This window comes from Athene cunicularia (assembly GCF_003259725.1).
Source record: "Athene cunicularia isolate RWA chromosome Z unlocalized genomic scaffold, athCun1 chrZ_part2, whole genome shotgun sequence".
NCBI classification, from domain to species: Eukaryota; Metazoa; Chordata; class Aves; order Strigiformes; family Strigidae; genus Athene; species Athene cunicularia.
The window spans coordinates 2825613-2839356 of record NW_020799143.1 but is presented as its reverse complement, the minus strand read 5'-3'; the positions used below and the strand labels follow the sequence as shown (position 1 = coordinate 2839356).

Here is a 13744-nt window from a genome sequence, read left to right as displayed (position 1 = left end):
CTGTCACATGATTAAATTTTTGGGAATAGCAGTTCTCTGCCTGAAGTTAGTAGTAAAATTTTGGGGAATATTACTCTATCTGGGAAACTTTTAGAAGGTTTATCTTATTTGCACAAAGATCATTCAATTGGATTAAAATCTTTAATCTATGTATATCTGCAAAAATATTTTAAATTTTATAAATAGGTGATTTAAAATATTAATTTCTTTTGAAGCAACTCAGTATTGAACTTTGTTACTGCGGTCAGTGAGAAATCGCTTTACTTTTTTACATAGGCAGAAGTCTATAAAAGAGAAGCTTTATTACTTTATCTATCTTTGACTTTCTTATTTACTCTGTGAAACACCTGTGCAGTAGTCATGTATGTATCTCATTCTACCTTTGAATTGGCTAAGAGAAAGGTAATTGCGGAAGTGAGACTATTTAGGTACTGTTGTATTCAGTTTGAACATCAAACTTGTACTTGAGGTTTTGTGTATATGCAGTGCTATAGTAAGATACCTTGATGACAGTCCAGGGTTTGTTTCTTGAAGTGTTTGAGTCCTGTACAATATGGTCATCTCAGGATGTGCTAGAGCACTGTGGCAGGATTATTCCTTCTCTTCAGCTTCTGAGTGAATCTGCCAGGAGTCCCTGGGCGTTTGAGGATTTTGACCCTAGAGGGCAGGAGAAATGGGAAGATTTTGAGCCGTAATTCCAGCTGACTGTCACATTAACCAATGCTGACTGTAAATGTTCTTCCAATTAGTTTTTATTTTGCTGTGATCACTAGAGACCTGTTGAAAGCCTTGCTTCTGTTCATTTTCATTCTTGACACACTTTATGCCCAGAGTCCCCAGTGCCTTCAAATCTAAAGTGGTAGTATGAATGTTTCACTTGATATTCTTTCTAGTAGTTTAATAGTCTGTTTTGTTTAAGTTCTTTGGAGGCTTGGCATTATAGAGCATTTAACAAATGTAATTCTTCTGTTTGTATGCAGAGGATCACTGAAATTTAAGGTGTCTTATGGATGAAATTAAAAATTTTATTGAATATATGAAGTCTTGTTAAGGATTTGTATTTGAAGACATAGCTGTTTGTATTGTGCGTGGTTGAAATACTTCTTGTACCAACATTAAAGTGCAGATGTCTAGAGGAAGGGACAAATGGTGATTCTCTACCACGAAAAATTCTCAGAAGACTGCTGCCAACATGAAGACAGTAACATGAACTCTAGTTTTTGTCTGTCCCTAAAGGAGAACAGCTTTTTCAACTTCATTTACTCTAAAATGTCATAAGATAATTTTGTTTTCTGCTTCCTTTTTTAGCTGATCCTTTTGACCCATTCACAATGTCATCAAGTTCAGAAAATCAAGCCATGTCTGGTCTAGACCTCTTTGGGGACTTTCTTAATCCAAGCTCAACATCTACCGCTACTGCAGTTCATTCCACACACAGTTCACTTCCACCTTCTTCTAGCTCAGATTTCTTAAATATAGGTAAGTGTGCTTCTGGAGTTCTGTTCCTCAGTTTCTGCTGCACTGTTCATTTCTCTTTCAGCTTAGTTAAGGTGGATTAGTTTCTTAGTAGATCCACTTGTTTTGACTGCTGTTTTAATTAGATCTGTGTTCTGGGGACACAGATGCAAATGCACCAAGTAACAAGGGTCTCCTGTATAATGTCATGCTAATGTTTATGATACAAGATGATTTCTAGCATTGCTAATGTTGTGTTAGGAGCTGGAGTTTGCTCTGTGAGCTCTTAGAACTTGACTGTACACAAAAACCTACACACTTACCTTCTAGATGGCAGAATACTATTTTGATTGTATTCGGATTTAAAAGATTTTCTCGAAGCCTTGGAAAAGGAATAAGCAAGTCAAGTTATAGTATATCCAGTTCTTAAAATGCAAGCTGAAGCTAGCTTGGACCTTCTTGACCTGAATACATCCTGGCAGTATACTTATGGAGTACATTATGTAATACTCTAATCTTATTTGTTTTATTTAATTTCTCTGATGTATTCTTGGTGAAGTCTTTTTCTCATGCATTTATTTTAAAATCTATTCATCTTTAAACAAAAAGTTTTCTGATATTCAGTCTTCCTATATCTTGATCCTAAACACACTATTTCCCAAGTGTTATGAAATGGAGCTTCTAAGCATGCTCATTCTATAAAGAGAAACATACCCTTGCAAAAATGATGGAGTGGTAGAGCCAGAAGAGTTCCTTGTAAAATCTGACTTCCAAAGAAAAGTGTGAGTCTTATCCCTAGGGATCAGAGTTGTGGTCAGTCTGTAACAGCTCTTCTCTGCTCTCTTTTATCCTCACACTGTTCCCCTGCTCCTGCTTAGGTTCTTCCTATGGGATGCAGTTTTTCAAGTTCTGTAGTGTACGTCCTTCAGGAAAAAGGCTTCTGAAGTGTGGGCCCCCCGGGGGCTGCAGCTCCTGTCAGGAGCCTGCTGCTGCCTGGTCTCCTCTTTGTGGGCTGCAGCTTCATCCAGGGGCATGTCTACTTGCATGGGGTCCTCCACAAGCTGCAGTGAGGATACTAGTCCAGTGTAGTCTTCTCCATGGGTGCAGGGGAATCTGCTCTGGCGTCTGGAGCACCTCCTCCCCTGCTGCCTTCACTGACCTTGGTGTCTCCAGGACCGTACCTCTTACTTTTGTCACTCTGCTCTTAGCTGCTGTGTAGTGTTTTTTACCCTTTCTTACATATGTTTTCCCAGAGGGAACATCATCTTGGCTGAGGAGCTCAGCTGTGTCCTGTGGTGGGTCTGTTAGAGCTGGCTGTGTCCAGCACAGACCAGCCCAGGCCTCTCCTAGCAGAGGCCACCCCTGCAGACGCTCACTTAAAAATTTGAAGTGGTTAGAAATGGTGGTATTGATGCAACAGCTGTATGTTTTAGTTATATACTTACATAGTTGCCAGTTTTATGCCACTTTTAGTTATGACGCTATTGTTGTCACTGCATAAGGTTACCAAATAAATGATAATTTTTTTCTCTTCATAAGACGACTTGAGCAATAATGATCTGTGGAACATCATCTCAGCCAAAATCTATCTCACTTTAGAGGCAAGGACCTCTGGAGATTACCTAGTTGACCTGCTTGAAGCAGGCTGCTCAAGACAATATACTTGCTAATTTTTATTATTTCCAAGGTTGCAGACTTTATAGCCTTTATGGGCAATCTGTGTCACTGACTGCTCTCACAAAAAACATTTTCCCTGTTAAATAGTTTCCTGTGTTTGAGTTTGTCCCCACTGCCTTTTGTCCTTCCGCTGGACAGCACTGAGAAGTCTGGCTCAGTCTTCTACATTTCTACTTGTTATTTGTACACATTGGTAAGATTGTCCACCCCGGTCCTTCTCTTGTCCAGGTTAAACAATACCAGCACCCTCAGCCTGTCCTCATACCAATGTGCTTTATGCTCTACATGACATAGAACTCTTATGTACTGTGTGTACTTTTTATGTACTTATGTAGTTGGAAAAATACATAAATACGATTTCTGCTCTTTAAATGTTTGCCTGCAGCCTCAAGGAGACCACCATCAGTGTTCAGCTGTTAGTAACATTTAAGGCAGTACAGAAGAAGAAGAAAATATATTTGAATGTCTGACTTCAGTGTTTATTGTATGCTTAATTTTTCTGATTTCGGTTGAGAGCTTGAACCCTAGTAAATTCATTAGCATACCTGCTGTTTTAATGTAAGTTCTGGAGCTTTCTATCAACATAGGGAAAAGATCCTTAAAATGTATTCCTATTCAGTCTACTGTTATATGATGATTTCCCAATATTTCTGTTATGCAGGCTTTAAAAACTGTATGGAAGTGTATTAACTGGGATAATGTTTCATACCCCTTCACATTTACCTTTCAAATGACAGCTTTTCTATGTGTTTAGCTGAAATGGTGTGTATTTGAGCCTTTAGCATTCTGTCCAGTCACTGGTATCATTTTTAGCAAAGAAGTTAGGAATATGAATATTAATAATGTTTTTATATAAATGAGTGAGTGTAAGGACATGGTAGCTAGTAACTGCAGAAGAAAGGGCAAATGAAAGCATGTTCTTAAATAACATATTTGGAAGAACTGTTCTCAGTGAGAAGAAGTGCAAATGTGATCATTAAAGTGAGAAACAATTTTAAACTCACTAAAAATAAATTAGCAGTAATGTCGGTGTTCATTCAGAATAAGTTGCCGCAGTGAGATACAGTGAATCTACTGTTGGAGCAGTAATAAATGTCTAGAATTAAATTTTAGTGATGAATAAGCTTTCTTCAGTAGGAAACAGTTACTAAACCTCTACAGATACCAGGAGAAAAGCTGCTTCAGTGAGCACAGATTCAAAAATTAGAATTCTGGACTTGTATTTCTCAATGTGGCTTGAAATTCAAAGTTGTAAGAGTTTTAAAATGTAACTTCAATTTGTAGGAAAGGTAGTTCTTGAAGAATATCTCATCTGTTACAGCATTCTGCCTGTAATATGAGAATGTTGAGCAGTTGCTGCTAAACAGCAGTGTATTAACAAGGTTATTTTTCTGTGAAAAATTCTAGTAATTTGTCAGAGAAGGTAGTAAATGGGATGACTGTTCACTTCAGAACTTAAAACCTGCTCTTAAGTGGCCACTCCCGCAAAGATAAGCTATTGTCACTAGCTGGAGGAGTGTTCCTTTTAACTTAGTGAGTTTTTGTTCAGTGAGCATTTTTGAGAACAAAATTGGTTTGTTTGGATATGCAAGTAGTAGGTCATCTCTAATGCAGATCAAGTCAGGAGTCTGTTTTCTTCTGTGAGAATGAACTGATCTGATCAAAAGAGAGCAGATGTGGAAGGTGATCAAAAGAAACCTAAGTGACCAGTGTAGTTGTCTCTTGAGTAGGTTAGTTTCTGTGACATCTCAATCAGGCTTGAGACAAGGTTAAAAAACCTTGCATTGTATTAAACCAGCCTCCTGGTTCACAGAAAATCCTGTTGTCCTCTGTGATTAAAGGATTTCCTGTAGAGATGACAAGTTAAATAAAGAAAACATAATGTGAAGTTGTGTGTAGGATATAGTAACACACAGGTGATCTGATTAGCACTGACTTATGTCTTAGCTTCATTTCAGCAGTGCTAATAAAGAACTATGCCCTGACCTACAGTGTTTTACTGTTGTATGGCTAAGGATTATAAATATGTGCATTAAAGAAGGATTTTTGCTGTATGGCTAAAGATGATAAATATGCACAGGTATGGATCTGCTTGCCCATGATCATGATTGCTTCAGCTTTCAGAATATTTAGCTGTGCTTCATGTTTTATCCTTTCTTCAGATATTCTGCTACTTTACCTTAATGTGTCTGTATGAACTCCAGTGTGCCAGGTTACAAAAAGAAGTGATTCAGAATGTGGTCTTGTCATAACTCTTGAAAATATATAGAAGTCAGAGAATCATGTTGGTAACCTATTTCTTGATGTTAAAATCTGTTTTAATGCCCAAGTTGTACAACTGTTAACCTGAGCAAGAGGCCTTGTTCAAGAATTGCTTAAACCATATGCACTTGTTACCTATGGGAAAATATGAATTGTAGACTGTGAGAATGTTTCTCATTTCACATGGCAGGCCCCACAAATGTTTCTCATTGCATGCAAGGCCACTTACTATGTATTGTTATCCATATAAGTGTTTCTCATCAAATACAAGGACAAACTGGATGCACCAGGTAGGTCAGCCTGTTCTTCAAACTGTCAACAAAATTTAGTAGGGAACTTTTAATCAGGAGCTACAGTCCTTGAAGAGAAACATCTTGGGACATGGAAGCTTGTTAAAATTGTTTTACGTAAAGTAAGCTTAAGACCCCTGCCTGGATACAGACCCTCATCCTTTAGCTTGCACAGAAAGCTAACAAACCCACTGTATGTTACTAACCAATAGAGGATAGAAGCAGTAAGCAGCTAACCAGTAATCATTATAGAAAACATGTAATCATGTAGTTTGGAGTGTGTAAATACTTTGAATGCTTTGGCATGGTGTGCTTGATCTGTGGATGCTTTCCACCTAGTGCCCTGCGTAGAATAAAGTAGTATCTCCTCTCTAATTTCTGGTTTTGAGAGGTTTTTTAGGTAACACAATGAGAAAGAATTTAGCCTAAGAATAAACATTAGTTCCAGGAGGAACATCTTATCTGTTCAGTATATTGCACATTGTACTCCATTGTTTCAGATTTTGCTGATAAAAGTGGATGTATGTGAGCTTGTACTACTCGCTGCAAATTCACTGCTGTATGTAGCAGTAAGTTACTCCCTGCTTTGTTCAGGGTGAGGGAGGTGATGAACTTAAATGCTCTTAAACCAGCAGTTATTAAACACCTAATTCCCATAGTGTGTTCCCAGTCTTTCAAATGCATTCAGCTGTAGTTTACTTGATTCGTATTTCTCTCAACTTGATTTTATCATAGTTCTGTAGTGGCTGTAAATTTCCTTATGTAAAAAACTTGTAATAGCAGAGATCATAAGTCAAAATTATTTTTAGCTTAAAAATAAATACTAATGAAAGGCCCACTTAAAATTTGAGTGCATGGTATATGGTACAGCAGACTTCTAACCTGATGAATAAACAGTTTTGCATGCTCTGATATGGTTATAGCCAGTGACACTGCTGTGCAGCAGATAACTGGGCTCCTGAGTATTGAGGCAAATACATACTGTTTCTAAGGTTTCAGAGTCAGGGAAATGAGGCTTAAGTCTGGAGAAAGGTCTGAAAATTGTACTATACCTTCAGAAGACTTTGGTGGCTACTTCATACATTTTATTCTGATGTTCTAATGTTTTCCTTCACATGCAGCAGAGGTGACTGCTGTAACATAGACTCTTGGCAGGCATTTGCAGAGTATTTGATGTGCTCTTTTTGCAACTGTAGGATCTAATGATAAATAGAATTGGTGGATTGAGGTGGCGTAGGGGAATATTTAATTTGCTTCAAATTATTTCCTCAAATAAGATAAAATAGCTTCTGTGATTTGATATCAGTATCCAGAATGTACAGTTGAGAAGCTGAGAAGTGACAAGCTGTGATGTTAAAGCATCCAGAACATCAAAATGTCACTATCTTTGTTAGGGTGTCTAGGTTACCTTTCCAAACTCTGTCTTCAAAATTTCTTAGAGCACCATTAAACATACTGGGTTTGCTGAAATACCACCTCTCCCTGTTGTCATTACCACTGAAGGACTGGTTACTCTCAAAAGCTGTTCTGCTTCACTCTGAGTCTGTACAAGCTGTGCTTGAAGGGAATGCTGAGAGCTGGCATGCAGCTTTGAGTGTTCATATCTAGGATCTCTCATTCTGAGGATGACTCGCGTTATACTGTGTGTGAGGGAAAGGAGGGGAGGAATCATTTGTAAGTGTTAGAGTGGCAGTTATAACCCTATGTTGGATGTGACACTTATTAAAAGTGGGAGCACTCTTGCATCCTTTTGAATCCGACTGTTTCATTTTCCATTTTTAATTGGCATGGTGGTTTTGCTTTGCACATAGAATGGTTTTTATCCATGGAGCTAATGATTCTCAATATTTTCCTAGAGAAGATCACTCATCATGTATTTTCCTCTTATTGCATGCATTCATTCATGTACTGAACCTTAAAAGGTTATTAGTTTGCTACATGAAACCTGGGGTAGGCAAACATGAAATTTGAAGTGACCTGGCTCCACCTGTGTAGCACCCATGCTGAGTGACACAGAGTACCATTTTGTGAAACGCTACTGCTTTCTATCTACCTGCTGTGTTGTCAGGAACATCAGTGTGCCCTGAAGCCATCCTTTAGTTAGTCCTTTTGTCCAGGAGGCCTAAACTGTTAAATTCATAGCATTGCCTGTGCATGAAAATACCTTCTGTGAGGTGCATGTGATGTTTCAAATACAAATGAAGGAATTCCAGTAGTAAAACACTTCTAAGTCCTGTTTAAGACTATGTGACTATTATATGTGACTATATTATAATCTAAGCAAGCCAGGTAGTTGGGTGTTGTAGCTGACAATGTGGTGCACGGTTCTGTTGGTATTGGCAAAACATCCATTATTGTGATGGTTTTCTTAAAAGAATAATCAGATTTCTTGTTTTCTGTAGGGAATCTGACACCAGAGCCACCTAAAATATCTTCATCTACAAGCCACCCAGATCTGTTATGTGCTTGGGATTCTTGGGCAAATTCCTCAGGAACCAGCAGTGTAGTGTCACCACAGTTGAAGCCTCTTTTTGAAGGTGGTATGAAATTAAATTGTTCCACTAGAAGGAGTAAGGAATATTCCAGATTTGGTCAGTTTAATAACCTGAAACTGCTGAATGTGTTTTCCTGTGTCTTTGTTTTGTTGCTTATAGGACTCCATGCTCTAGTGCTCACATGCTGCTTTAGTAAGGCATATGTGTTTTTTTCAGAGTAAGTTCAAGGCAGAAGAACCTGATAGTTTGTTATCTGTAGTAATGGTGGGTTTTGTCATGGTAAAAGATATCTTGGAGCAGGATGCTGGGGAGACTTACACAAGGTGGTGTGGAAACTGTACTTTTATTCTCTCAGTTTCTAAATACGCAAATAAATTATATGTTTTCTAATTATACAGGTCAAGCTTTTACCACAGGGAGCCAGTCCAGTGTGTCTTCAGGTCTGCCTTTCAGCCAGGCAATATCTCAGAACTTAGATCCTTTTGCTGATCTTGCCAATCTTGGATCTAGTCTTCCGGGTAAGATCTTACTTTTAAGAAACTGTGGAGGCATTAAGCATGGTTTGATTTACCTTTTTAATCTATAAATGTAACTGATAGCTTATATAAAGCCTTTAGTTTTAATTGTTAACAACCAGCTTGAGGCAGTTGCTGAGAGCAGACAAGTACCAAGAAAAGTTGGAATCTTTACAGAGATTGTGTGGAACATGCAGAATAATATTATTTCAGAAGATAACCACAGTTTGTGATTTAAAAACAGTATAAATACTTAATGCTTCAGAATCTAGTTGAAACGAGAAACCAGGGGTTGCTGATTCAGTAAATGATCATGAGGTTTCTTATCTAGCATTGATACTGTGCAGTGAAGGATATAAAATGAAAGCTGAATTAAATTCCTTGTTAGATCCAAAGTGACGTCTTCCTTTTAATTCAATACTTTTCTTTGAATTCAGTAGGCCTTCACAGCTCTGCTGCTCAAATCTGTTATGTTTGTAAGATGAGCACAAATCAAGCCCATATCTTTACACCAAATACCATGAGCAGTATGAACATTCATCAGTTTGCAGTGCTGTGCACAAGAAGTTATGGAAGATGAGACACATCAGAGTAACACTTGTCCCAGGAAGTTACATTCACCCCACGCTCAGGAATTAGCACTGCAGCATTCTCAAACAGCAGAAAAACTAAGAGCAATAAAAAGAACTACGGTTCTTGCATTTCAGGGCCACAGAGCCCTGAAAATGACAGATTTGTAGCTTTTAAATGTGACTAGCTGCTAAGAGTCTGAGAGCTCTAGTGCTAAGAGCTGCTAAGACTGAGGTGCTCAACACCTACTTTGCCTCAGTCTTGAGCAGTGGAACTGGCTGTTCCCTGGACACCCAGCCTCATGAGCTGGGAGATGGGGAGGGGAAGCAGATTGAGGTCAGCACAATTAAAGAGGAGGTGGTCAGAGACCTGCTACACCATCTGGATGCACACAGGTCTGTGAGACCGTATGGGTTACACCCAAGGGTGCTGAAAGAGTTGGCAGATGTGCTCGCCAAGCTGCTGCCCATGATTTACCTGAAGTCGTGGCTGACTGTGGAGGTCCCACTGGACTGGAGGGTGGCAAATGTGACACCCATCTACAAGAGAGGCAGAAAGGAGGATCCAGGAAACTATAGACCTGTCAGTCTGACCTCGGTGCCAGGGAAGGTCATGGAGCAGGTCATCTCGAGTGCCATTACAAGTCATATAATGGACAACCAGGGGATCAGGCCCAGTCAGCATGGGTTTATGAAAGGCAGGTCCTGCCTGACAAACCTGATCTTATATGACAGGGCGACTTGCTTATTGGATGAGGGAAAGGCTGTGGATGTTGTCTACCTTGATTTTAGCAAGGCCTTTGCCACAGTTTCCCACAGCATTCTCTTGGCAAAAATGGCTGCTCATGGCTTGGATAGGCACACATTTCGCTGGGTAAAATAACTGTCTGGATGGCCAGGCCCAAAGAGTTGTGGTGAAAGGAGTTAAATCCAGTTGGCGGCCGGTCATGAGTGGTGTCCCCCAGGGCTCAGTTTTGGGGCCACTCCTGTTTAACATCCTTATTGATGATCTAGACGAGGAGATCGAGTGCACCCTCAGTCAGTTTGCAGGTGACACCAAGTTGGGTGGGATTGTTGATCTGCTTGAGGGTAGGGAGGCTCTGCAGAGAGACCTGGACAGGCTGGAGTGATGGGCTGAGGCCAACTGGAGGAGTTTCCATAAGGCCAAATGCCGGGGGCTGCCCTTGGGCCACAACAACCCCCAGCAGCGCTATAGGCTTGGGGAGGAGTGGCTGGATAGCTGTCAGTCAGAGAGGGACCTAGGGTTGCTGATTGACAGCCCAATGAACAGGAGCCAGCAGTGTGCCCAGGTGGCCAAGAAGGCCAAAGGCATCCTGGCTTGTGTCAGCACTAGTGTGGCCAGCAGGGACAGGGAAGGGATCTTACCCCTGTCCTCGGCACTGGGGAGGCCGCACCTTGATTCCTGTGTTCAGTGTTGGGCCCCTCACTACAAAAAGGACATTGAATGACTCGAGCGTGTCCAGAGAAGGGCAACGAAGCTGGTGCAGGGTCTGGAGCACAGGTCGTACGGGGAGCGGCTGAGGGAACTGGGGGTGTTTAGTCTGGAGAAGAGGAGGCTGAGGGGAGACCTCATGGCCCTCTACAGCTACCCAAAAGGAGGTTGCAGAGAGCTGGGGCTGAGTCTCTTTAACCAAATAATAAGTGACAGGACAAGAGGGAATGGCCTCAAGCTGTGCCAGGGAAGGTTTAGACTGAGTATTAGAAAGCATTTCTTTCCAGAACAGGTTTTTAGGCATTGGAATGGGCTGCCCAGGGAGGTGGTGGAGTCCCCATCCCCGGAGGTGTTTAAGAGTCAGGTTGACATAGTGCTGAGGGATCTGGTGTATTTGGGAACTGTCACTGCTAGATTAATGGTTGAACTGGATGATATTCAAGGTCTTTTCCAACCTAGACAATTCTGTGAGTTCAAGGAATCACTTGGAACAGCCTGTAACTGCTGATTTGCTGAATTGCAGAAATGTGCTTTTCCATTAGATTGAGCTGTCAGGTTTTACCCTGTTGCCTTGGTAGTTAGCACTGTGTATTGAATTGAGTACCCTCTTGGTGGAATTATCTTACATACATGATTTGCATTAATAGGATTTAACAGGTCCCTATATGTAGCATGACATTTCAATTTATCTTTGACCTGGAGATGCAGGTATAGCACTCAGTGAACTAGTGGAAGAAATTGTACTGATTTTAACAGGAATTAGATCAATTAACAGAATCATTCAGGTTGGAAAAGACCCTTGGGATCATCGAGTCCAGCCATCAGCCCTACTCTACAAGTTCTCCCCTACACCATATGCCCCAGCATCTCATCTAAACCACCCTTAAACACATCCAGGGATGGTGACTCCACCCCCTCCCTGAACTGTCTGACCACTCTTTCTCTGAAATTTTTTTTCCTAATGTCCAGTCTGAATCTCCCCTGTTGCAGTTTAGTTCATTAGTCTTTCAGTAGAAAAAATGACTGTATTAAGATTTAGCCAGATGTCACTGTGCTAACCTTTTTAGGCTTGAACTGAATTTTCAGGAAGCTGCAAGAACTGGAGTTTAGACTTGCTGTTGTTTTTTTCATAGGATTGTTTTGGCCTTCACATACAAACCATTATTCTGGAGGAAGACTTATGAAAGCTGCTTAATTTAGAATACTATATAAACAGAAAAGAAACAACAGCTAAAGTCGGTGATAGTAGTAGTGTATTAGGCTAGAGGTAGGATTTCAGTATATTCTGTGGTAGTTGGTATTCTCACATTTTTCATTTCTAGAAATGATCTTGTATCAGAAAGTAGGAGTGTAGTTTTGAAAAGTTGCTGCTGGTAGTGATGCATTGGTTTGTCCTACAGGAAGAATTGGTTGGCCTTGAAGACTGAAACAGTGAATGCAGAATGCTTTGAAATGAGACTTTTCAGTGTGCGCGATCATGTATTCTGACTACTAACGGGGTTTTTTTTCCTGTAAATTCCATAAGTTACAAGTGACTGAAGACTAAGTTGCCTATGCAACTGGGTTCTTTCATGAAAAAACAGTGCAATCTTAAATCTTTCAAGTATTGTATCACAGTACGAGGTTTTCTCAGGTGTGGTGTTTATAGTATGGCATCTTGTAGATGGCCCTGGGAGACATCCTCTTGTGTAAGCTGTTACAGCTATGAGCAGCAGCTACAAGAGGGAGCTATCAGGACGTGTGGGGAGCCAGCTGTGAAAGAGGAAACTGAGTTTACATTGCTGTATATGCCCAAACAAGCTTGGGTGTTTTTTTCTGAGGCTTTAGGGTGAATAAAATGGGGGAAAATAAGTTCTAAAATGCTTTAGGATATGTTTGAGCTGAAAGTTAGGTTCTAATCAGCAGCAGCTGATTAATAATATATGTGGAGATGCAAATATTAATTCACCTTCCTCCAAGAAATAAGGAGATGAGATCATAAGTTTGTCTTTCAAAACCAAGTGATAAATATTTCTGGTTTTGAAGTATCAGTATTTCATTCATATTATACTTTCTGTCTGGCTTCGGGTGTGTAACCATATTTGACAACTAGTCTTGTATTCATATTCTGTCATTTTTAGGGACTTCTTCCAACGTGAAGAGATCTTAATATGTTTTATGATGCTATAATGTGGTATAAAATGTTTCTTTTCCCCCCCAAAATATGTATCTAAATTGAGTCATCATGCTGTTTTTTCGTTATGATGGGTATATGCCATGTATGTGCAACTTGTCAAGGGAACTGAGTGTCTAGGAGTCTTTCCAAAGGAAGTCAATCAGTGGTGATAATGGTAAATTTAATGGTGTCTTGGTTTAGAAGAAAAAAAAATCTAAGGTTTATTCTCATCAGTGAGACAAAAGGTTAAAGCCGTTTAAAGCTAAAAGCTTTATTCTGCTCAATTTGTTTATCATGAATATTTTAGAGTAGCAGAAAGGCCTTGTGCGTTCTTCCCAAAGTGAATAGCAGGTGAAGCTGCTAAGCAGTGTTTATACAGATTTAATGAAGGGAAATGGGATACTAAAAATTGAGTCAATATTTTGTTGATCAGCCTATAGATTACAGGCGTTTACAACAGTATCTCCTGCAGGCTTCAGTGCTTTTTTTGTTTTTCACTCATGTGCCACATTGCCTGCTTCTATAGAATAATTGTCTCATCTTTGTGAAACAGTGGTGCAAGAAATCACTACAGACTTAGAAAGTATTCATTTGAAAATATTTCAGGTATATTACATTTTCTTGATCATATAATTAGGGTTTTTTTAGTGTCCTCTGCTTATTAACAGATGTTGAAATGTAATGAATTGGAAAGTAGAACTACTGTTTGCCAAATTATTTTCTGGCCTTATGTGTGCCTGTGTCTGGCTTATCTGATAAGAGTGAATGTTTCTGCTGAAACTGACAGTTGAGAGCATGAGTTGTAAGAGGCTGAAAGTCTTTCAGTAATGACTCTATCTCCTGCCATCCCAGTTACTTTTTAATGAGACTTTT

General features: G+C 39.8%; 1 protein-coding gene across 2 annotated transcripts in view; it reads left to right on the top strand.

The window, feature by feature from the left end:
- The window catches only part of GAK (cyclin G associated kinase), a 63073-nt gene that overhangs the window by 40841 nt on the left and 8488 nt on the right, over positions 1-13744 (top strand). For both annotated transcript variants that reach the window (XM_026866173.1, XM_026866172.1), the window contains exons 21-23: positions 1309-1479; positions 8087-8221; positions 8578-8697. In XM_026866173.1, the coding sequence (XP_026721974.1) occupies positions 1309-1479; positions 8087-8221; positions 8578-8697 (426 nt within the window). The remainder of the gene's footprint in view (positions 1-1308; positions 1480-8086; positions 8222-8577; positions 8698-13744) is intronic.